Source organism: Monomorium pharaonis, chromosome 2 (assembly GCF_013373865.1).
Source record: "Monomorium pharaonis isolate MP-MQ-018 chromosome 2, ASM1337386v2, whole genome shotgun sequence".
Lineage (NCBI taxonomy): Eukaryota > Metazoa > Arthropoda > Insecta > Hymenoptera > Formicidae > Monomorium > Monomorium pharaonis.
The window spans coordinates 31206695-31216388 of NC_050468.1; the positions used below are offsets into that span (position 1 = coordinate 31206695).

Sequence of the window (9694 nt, forward strand, 5' to 3'; positions counted from 1 at the left end):
TTTGTGCTCATATTTTCGCAATAATTACTTATCAATAATTATTAATAACTTTTTTTTACTTACAAGATGTTCCCAGATTGCTATATACAGAAAAATTTTTTAATTTAAAAATTGGTACTAGATATTAATTTTGCTTTACATTTTCATTAAAAAAATTTATTTCAATTTTCAACGGGAAATGATATATATTATTCTAAAACAACTTTGTATATTCTTGTTCGTTCATGATTTATTGGCTTGTAGTTTTATAAATAAATTTTAATATTATAATATTTTATCTGAATATATACAATATACAATTCTAATTACTTTATTAAATGTCTCTTTCGCAGTTTAATGATATTTTAATATATTCTCGATTAATTATCACAAATGTGTATTCAGGAATTATATAAAACAAAGTTAGCATTGAGAATATTAGAAAAAAGTACTTTTTAATATCTATATTGAAATCTTGACATGCTATAATTTAAAACTAAAATTTGTTTAATTTTGTCGTTTTTAAATAATTATTTAAAAAATAATATGCACAGTTTAAAAATGCTTATAATGAATACGATTATATTATACTGCGATTGTGATGTAATGTAATTTGTAAAGCTCATGATATTTCGTTTGGCCATGAAAACATCAACTGTTATGTGATGGCTTCAACAAAATGATATAATTACTACTGATCTTTATTCGTCGATCAGGAAAAAAGAGATGTTAATAATAATAATAATAATAATAATAATAATAATAATAATAATAATAATAATAATAATAAGTATATTTGTAACTCGAAACGTACCATGCCATTAAGGAAGAAAGAACTTCTCTCAATATGGAAAGGTGAGCACAGCCAAAGTGTTGCCTAGTACAAATATATTGTAAAGAAATGAATTGTTGTTTAAATGAGCCAAAAGTGCTACTTGCGTTTTGCGCAGATTTATTTCGAGATATACTTATTAATATCTTTGATCTCATATATGAGTGTCCTCTTATTATCTTACCTCTCCATAGTGAGAATATTTTGTGTAAGTTATTAAAATTTATGATTTTTATATACGATTAGTTGTACTCTGATTTATCGGCATAATATTATATGTACTTATTCCGATAACAATATGCACCTTTATTTTTGTCATAAAGGATAAATGGAAAAATGTACCTTTTTATATTACTATTAAGACGCCTTACGTAAATAAACTTTTTAGAAAACAAGATAAAATCTTATAATTCGATATGCATTATGAATAAAAAGTTCATATTATTCATTTTTTATTAAGAAAAATTATGATATATATCTGAATAAATTTATACTTCAGTCACTTTTTCATGCATGTGTTACTTTTTTTATTGTTTTATATACGTATCCATAATTTTTTAGCAAAAATAATTTACATTTTATTACTGTTATTATTTTACACCTAATTATATTCAATTATATATATTGGGCTTCATAAATCGAATACATACTAATATTGGATTTAATAAAAAAATAATTTATTATTTTTAAACTTTCTTCTGTAATATCATTAATAAAGGATTTCTGAAACTGGGATAATTTCTTTTGGTAATAAAACATTAAAAAATATAAATTTTACTTGCATAAAAAAGACCAGCTTTTAATTATTTTGCTACATATTAATCTTAAATACACATGCTGGTATCATATATAAATCGCATGTGTTATATTCTTAGATATATTCTTATTTACATAAATACATGCAACGATCCTTATTTGCTTAATTATCAACAGTGTATATTGTATATAACAAGATACTTGTCTGCAATTAAATTAAGATTTTTTTTCATTATGTACAAATTGTCTATAAAAATTGTCATAATTATAAACCCATGTATTGAGGGGAGGAAGAAAAAGTATTTCTTGCAGAATTATTTTTCCTCGATTCCTCAGCATTAGGACTATCACTGAAAATAGAAACTGATTGTAATATTTTGACAAAAATAAAAAAATATATTTAAAAAATAATCTTTATCTTTTGAGGACAAAATTTTTTAATGATCCAAATTAATGATCCAATTCATGAAATGACGTTTTACGTTAAAAGTAGTAAATTCTGATACATATCAATCTTGAAATGAACGCAAGTCTTATACTTAATTATACTTAGCGCTAAATATAAATATTTATATACTTAACGCTAAATTCAAGTAGATATATATTTAAAATTATATAAATAAGAAATTTCTTAATTTATAGCAGTGTTGTCCAGTAGTAAAATTATTCTTGTTATTATTGGGTAGCATTAATTATCGAAAATTCTTATAGGTTAAATAAATTACCCAAAAAAAGGCATCAGAGACACGAGCGTCTGTCTGCTCGGTCTACACGCAAATACAGGTGAACACTGCGCTACGCGTCCCACGACACGTCGTAACCACTGCTGCAGCTTTTGCCGTCGTTCTTCCACAAATTTTGCATCCTAAAAATTATTAATATTCTTGTTGTTTTAAATGTTTTTGTTATTACACTATAAATATGCCTTAACATATCAATCGCTTACCTTATTTCCTATTGTTTTCTTCGGTGGAAATTCGAAAGTTGTAACAATAGTGTCATGTTTCTTTAGCTCCTTATAAAGCGCGTAAAATTGAGCATATCGTCGGTAAATATTCCATTCTATGTCTCTTATGCGTACGTAAATCTGTGTGCAATAAATAAACAAATTAAATCACACAAATCATCTTGGTAAAAATATTTTAGTACAAACACAAGATGGTCATACTTGATAAACGTGATGGATATCAGATGATTGTCCTGTGAGAAATGCCGAAGGAATCCATATGTGAATAAGACATGGTGGTTCCGCAGGTAAATCGTCTTCGTTCAATGGTCCTCGGAGACACTCCAATTCTGTTTGCAACATCTTCACTAATCTATCCCTGCACACCAAGTGTTTAAACAATTTAGAGATCTATTATCACAAGGCTACCCATATGACCTTGCATCAATACACACCTGTTTGTCAACTGCATTGTCAATCTAGCATTAAATTCCATTAACTCGGCATGCATATCTGCAACTTGTATTAACTTTTCCTCGTATTGTCGAGCTTCATTATGGTAGTCTAATGATGGATCCTCCTCGGACACCGTGGAATTGGAATCCCGTCTTAACATCTGAACAGCAGTGACATACTTACGCAATTGCTGTCGTAAGAGTTCATTCTCTCTGCATAATTAAAAGCGAGTCAAACTAATATGTACTATATTATTTGATATATTCACAATTACTGTTAATAATGCATATTGTATTATATAATAAATTACACAATTTGATTCCAATTACATATTTTTTAACAATTCAATTAAAGTAAATCTACAAATTATAGTCGCTTTCTCTTTGTGTAAAAATATTTTTATTATAAAATTAGAATAAAGTTACATGATTTACTTAGTATATATCCGCAAAATAGTTTATAAATTAACCGTATAAACAATTATGATTACCTGTTCAATGTTTGCAACTGTAATTCGTGCTTTTCCAAATAATGTTGATGTTGTCTTTGAAAACGAGCTAATTGCAATCTACTTGTTATAGCATCTTCTCTAGCTTGTTCTAGAACTTCTGTCATAGCTAAAAGTCTTACGCGTAACGTATCTATATCTAAATTCTCTGGATTTACATGAAACTCTAAACCAACTAATGGTTCTGTTGCTTCCAATGCAGGTTCTGTTATTTCTGATGAATCCTATAAATTGAAATAACATAAAAAAAATATATTTACAAGTTTGTTTTAATCTTGTTTTTAATGTAAATTTTGATAAATATTCAATATTTATAATATGTTGATAACTTTTTACTTTAAATCTTCAAATATTTATAATAAAAATAGATATGTATGTGTTAAATTATAATTGTTAAAAATAATTAAAATGTGAACTTACGTCTAAATAATTTGGCATAACTAACATATCATCTAATGTTTGATCAAGTAATGAAACAGGTACAAGGCCGCCCAAATTTTCAGTGTCCATTACAGGAGTCAATATTTTTTCTTCTTCAAAAGATTCACTGTACATATTAGATAAAATTTTATAAGAAAAGGTACTATCATATGTACCTATTATTGCATTAGTTGTTCTACAAGATATTTACCATTGTTCCCATTCTGGAAGTTTTGTATTGGTAACTATACTGTTATTAGAATCTACTTGAGGTTGACAATCTGACAAACATGGAGAAGTAGAATCTTTATTTGGAGTTACCACTGGAGAACTGGGGCATGTTGATGGGGCACTAATAGAAGTTACAGTTTCCTTGCGTTCTTCTTCCTCATTGTCATCAAAAGAAATTATACGAGTTTGTACTTTCTTTTTCCGCTTTTCTTGTTCAGACGGTAGAGATTCTGTTTAATAACAATTTGTATATTAATTAATAATACTAACAATTACAATAGTTTAAATTTTCTGTTAGATACTGATGTAAAACATTTTTCACATAAGTTTAAAATAAAAGAATTATAAATTAAAAACTTTAGGGTCAGAAAATTTCTTTCTAAATAGAAAAAATCAGAAAGTAGTGATTATTTTAATTAATAAATAATAATTATTTCAAAATATGTATATAATCTTGTAACATTATTTTTAATTAACAGATATAAGAAATATTTTGCTTTTTTTATATATTTATATATATTAAGTACATACCTGGTATAATTGTAGAAATAATTGGCTCTGATTGCGCGTATCTATTTCTATCCATTTCTTTTCTGTTTAGGTCATCAAGTTCCTCATTGTCTGTTCTTATCGCAAATAAAATTGTACCAAGTCCTAATAAGTATGCATATAAATGATTAATTGAATATTTTTTAATAAGAATTTTGTAAGGCAATTATTTAAAAATAAATACCTGCGGCTACATTAGGCAACACACAACTCTTTTCTTGATCAAGTAAAAAGGCCCATTCTTCATAAAAAGGAGACAGTGTACTAGGATTTATGATAGCATGCAAGTGCCGTTCTAGAGATTTTTCATTCAAGGCAGCTCTCAGCCATGCTCTGCCTCGACCATAATCTGTTTGAACTTTTCTCAACATACTAAAACGCTCCTGTTCATGCCAAGTAAGTTGATCCTTTATGCATGGCCAGAATGCTACATCCGCTGCATTGCCAGGTCTTGTATTGCCACCAGAAACCAAATCAGATACATGTCTGTAAAACAAATATACATGAAAGAATTCTGTTATCTTAATGCAACATATTTTTATAACACATTGTAATTTATAAATAAATTTGATCACATATGTACAAATTATGCTGCAAAGTTATCAGAAGAAAAATTATCCATGTATTTATTATCTTGCTGAGTCATGTTGTAGATAAAGCATGTGATCTGTTTTATGACCTTGCATGCTTTATGCAGGAAATATGATAAAAAGAAGATAAATAAATATAAACATTACCTGAATGCTGAATTGATTTTTTCTATGTAATTTGTTTTTAACCCATGACTAAAAATCAATTCAAATATATGGCAGAGCTTTGCTACACATGCTTCTGATTCTGTGGCTAATTCTGTCTTCGGTCCACCAAATCTAACTTGGCATTCTTTTTGAGACACTAATAGTTCTTCCAATAACTTTTCCTTCTCAGCCACATGATCTACTATATTTTGTGTGTTCGGCACTATCGCTGACATAATACGCAAAGCCTAGAATAAATACCTGTTTTACGAAATAGATCTATCTTAAATCAACAGTTTCAAGAAGAATATTAAAATTTCTTAAACTATATTCTTTATTTTTATTAATGTAGAATATATATTTTATATATATATATATATATATATATATATATATAGTTACAAAAAATTATTTCAGAATTATTTTTAGTAATTGTTAGTCATATCAAATTATTATTTTAATCATTTAAATTAATATTAAAAAATTACTAATACTGGCACAACCTTTCCCTTTTCATTTTGTTTATGAATAGTATTTCTTAAATAAAAGCTAAAAATAAATTTAAAAAAATATAAATGTAAAATGTCTTCTATCAAATGTAGCAGTTTTTATAATACAGTTTCATATTTTGAAATATAATGTCACAACATAACCAAAAGCAAATGTCTGAGAATTTGGATTCCAAAACTGGCATAGTAGGCTATATTTTTTTTTCTTTTAACATGTTATTTGTTCAAAATATTTACAAGCTAATCTATGTTAAGATTCCTAGAAATCTTTCACTTCAATGTAAAATTTTTTTGGTCAATTATGCAAATATTTTATACTGTTGCCATAAAGATACAACATGTAGCGTAATTATATATGAATGTTAGATTAGATTAGATTTGTTTTTAATTATATATATAAAGACATCATAAATTTAAAAACTATGGATTTTTATTTCTTCAATTATTTAAACAGATCATGTTTTTATCAGTATTAAAACTATGTAATGTTTAGTTTTCGAGAATTGCCACTTTAGGAGAAAAATAAGAGCATTTGATGACCTTTCTCTACATAATTTTTAAACATATAAATAATTATAAATCAAATGTAAATGTAAAGTTTTCTAAGTAATAAAAGCGAAATAAAATTTAAGAAATATAGGACCAACAAACCTTGCAAGATGTTGGATGCAATTTAATGCATAAAATAATTGATGAAAATCATCTAATTTACAAACGTTTCAACCAGAAATATGGTCATCCTCAAAGTATAAAAATTACAAGAAAATTCATAGCCATTGACTAAGTCTATATTAAAAGAGTTTGGTTCATTTAAAATACCAAGGCACACCATTACGTTAAAACTATTTGGTCTCTCAGCAGCATATTTTTATGTCCGTTGACTAATTGCCTTAATATTGACTATTGTTTGACGAATAAATGTTTCCTGTATGATATTTGATGAGAGGCTTACCATTAGGAATGAATTATAAGAAGCAAATATTATGAATTTTTTTACATTAAAGATGACCATATTTCTGGTTGTTTGTAAATTAGATGACTTTCATTAATTATTTTATGCATTACATCTATTATCACATCCAATGTTTTGCAAGGTTTGTTGGCTCTATATTTTCCAAATTTTATAAATAATTATATATATATATATATATATATATATATATATATATATATTTCAGATTTCACAATATTTAAATATTGGGAAGTAAATATCAGATAGTCGCAATAACCATTTTGAAAAATTTTCTTTACAATGCATTTTATATTTGAAGACAATATTATTATCATTATCAATAATATAAATAAATAAAGTATTTATTTAAATGATAAATATGACATCTATTTTACATTTAAATATTTTTGAATATATTTCTCAATCATTTAAATATCAGCAATATTTAAAAAATTAGTTATAACGTAACTTAACAAATTTTTACGTTCAGAAAAGCTATTTTTTAAGAAAAATTATTCTCATAAGTATATATACATAAAGACCCAATTATAGAGATGACAGAAAAAAGTATATACTTAATTTTTTTTTTAAGAATTTATGATAAGGAAACTATAATATTGTTTGTACGTTTCTAAATGCAATAGTAGAAATATAATTATCGGAGAATTATTCGTATAACAATTTGTAAATTAAGAAATATTGTTTTGATACAAAGAAAATTATCTCTCTCTCTCTCTCTCTCTTTCTTTCTCTCTCTCGGTGCTACCGCGTTCCTTATAAGTCATCACGCCTTCGGAGAATCTGCGTATTCCTGGAGATTTGTCAATCAGATCTCTATGCAAAACGTACCCACGCAAAACACGAAAGAACTGCCATGAGAAATACGTAAAACGGCTCTGCAGCCCAACGATAATTCGCGACAGGGGAAATGTAAGGGGACCGAAACTCTCTCAATTTCTCCGGATTTCTTTCGGAAAACACACCTCGATACTCGGTGTTGTCGCGACGCGTTATCGCAGATCATCGCGATAATCACCCCGCGATTACGCACGAACGTGGTAGCGCTGACGTATTACGATATCAATGACAACCACGATATGCGGCGAGGGGAAACAAAGGGAGACCGAGCTCACCATTTAAGCGAGGTATCACCGCCTGGATTCACTTTCACGGACGAGGCTTGGCCAGCGTTCGTTAGGAGATGACCGCGCGACACTCCGCGGCGGTCCGTAGGCGGGTGACCCGCGGCGGGCAGGTTAACCGTCACTCTCTGAAGACACGAGGAGGCTGTCGGTGCGTCGTCGCGTCATGACATACTTCACGCGCGCGAGCATCCGATCGCAGTTATTGCACAAGACAATTGCGAAAACTCGCGACGCCAGGGGCGGAACTGAGTCGAACTGACCAGTCATCATCGCTGCCAATTGCAGCAACGCGACGGTTCCGTCGACCCGCTCGACGCGCTGCACGGCAGCGCCACCACGGACGCGTCAACGTATCAACGAGACGAAGATAGATGCGATTCCCGCGACGGGGAGAAAGAGAAGGCGCACGAGTGGAGGCACGTTTCGCACGCGCGCCGCTGATTGGCTGAGAAATGGCGGGAACGCGTAAAGTCCTATTTGTGCGCGCTGCTGGAAGTTATCCAAAGAGATTTTGTTTTCAAAATTCGAGGCCTGTCTTACGTTCTCCCGCAGGAACGAAATCCAGACCTCGCTCTCACTTGATTCCTTAACGTTTTTTGTGCTTCTGAAACGAGATTTCGCATGTCCGGAAGATAAAACAAAATGCGAGGTTCGAGTACGCAAAATTGCATAAAGTGCAAGTAGAACGAACAGATCCGTTGGCTGAGGGACGTTGCGACACTTGCGACGCGTTCGGTTGATTACAGGTCGTTATCAATCCCGTGTTTGGTTGTATTGGATTACTTGCACAGTCGCCTAGAACCTATTCGAAATCCTTATCGAGGTTCGTATCGGGAGCTCGTTTAAAAACGCTTGTTTCGTTCAATTTAGTTGGTCAAAATCTTGAGAATCGGCAAAGCGACAGTTACACTTGCGAATGTACAATTGCATTCCGCGAACATGCCTCGACATTTTTAGATATATATGCAGTTATTCAATTACTTATTTCGTTGCAATACGAGTAAATGTTCTAAAACGCGTGTCCCATTATATTAATTTATTATATTTATTCCCAGTTCCGGGGAAAAATGCGACTGTGGGAGTAACAAAATTAATTAAGCGTGTAACATCGCGGCGATAGTCGTTCCCGATCGTTCCTACTATATTGCGTGAATAAGTTGGCCGGACAGTTTTCGAATTACTTCCGAGACTCCGGGTGATTTGCGTGATTTCTGCCCGTTATACTGTGATGAGATACGTGAGACTGAAACGTGCAAAGTGCCGCTTGTAATTAACAATTTTCACATGTGCGAGTGCCACAAAGGAGTAAATAATGGAAGCGAGAAGGACGAAGGAGGAGGAGGAGGTTTGGGAGATATCGGGCGACAACAGACAACTGCGAGGTGAGTGATTTATTTATTACTCAACGTTTTCGAAACATCGTTGCCGATCGACCTGTACCTCCTTTCTGTTAGACGGAGTTTTGTTCAGGTGCAGTGGTAGCGCGCATTTTGCATTCGCTCTACATGAAACGGTGCATGAAACTCTAAGTAGATGGAACCACACGTGCCATTACATCGCGCGCGTAAAACTCGGATAGCGCGTTCTTTAATGAATCGAATAATAAAAGCTTAGAAAATGATTTTGTATTTTTGTTAGAAATAATGTAAATTCCGGATAGTACCTACTTCCAAA

The 9694-nt window shown here is 30.6% G+C and overlaps 1 protein-coding gene across 2 annotated transcripts; it reads right to left on the reverse strand.

The window, feature by feature from the left end:
* Positions 1–1583: 1583 nt before the first annotated feature.
* LOC105833211 (sorting nexin-29) lies at positions 1584–8266 on the reverse strand. Of its 2 annotated transcripts, none has more exons than XM_012674766.3 (12): positions 8009–8266; positions 5415–5675; positions 4862–5163; positions 4660–4782; positions 4109–4358; positions 3898–4024; positions 3460–3701; positions 2969–3181; positions 2736–2892; positions 2514–2654; positions 2293–2432; positions 1584–1917 (listed from the first exon to the last, which is right to left on the reverse strand). In XM_012674766.3, the coding sequence occupies exons 2-12, from the start codon at positions 5648–5650 to the stop codon at positions 1833–1835; spliced, it is 2016 nt and encodes a 671-aa protein (XP_012530220.1). In that variant the 5' UTR covers positions 5651–5675; positions 8009–8266; the 3' UTR covers positions 1584–1832. The 2 variants fall into 2 exon arrangements, with proteins under 2 accessions (XP_012530220.1, XP_012530219.1); XM_012674765.3 differs by having other exon boundaries at positions 5415–5662; positions 8009–8265.
* Between the last annotated feature and the right edge of the window lie 1428 nt (positions 8267–9694).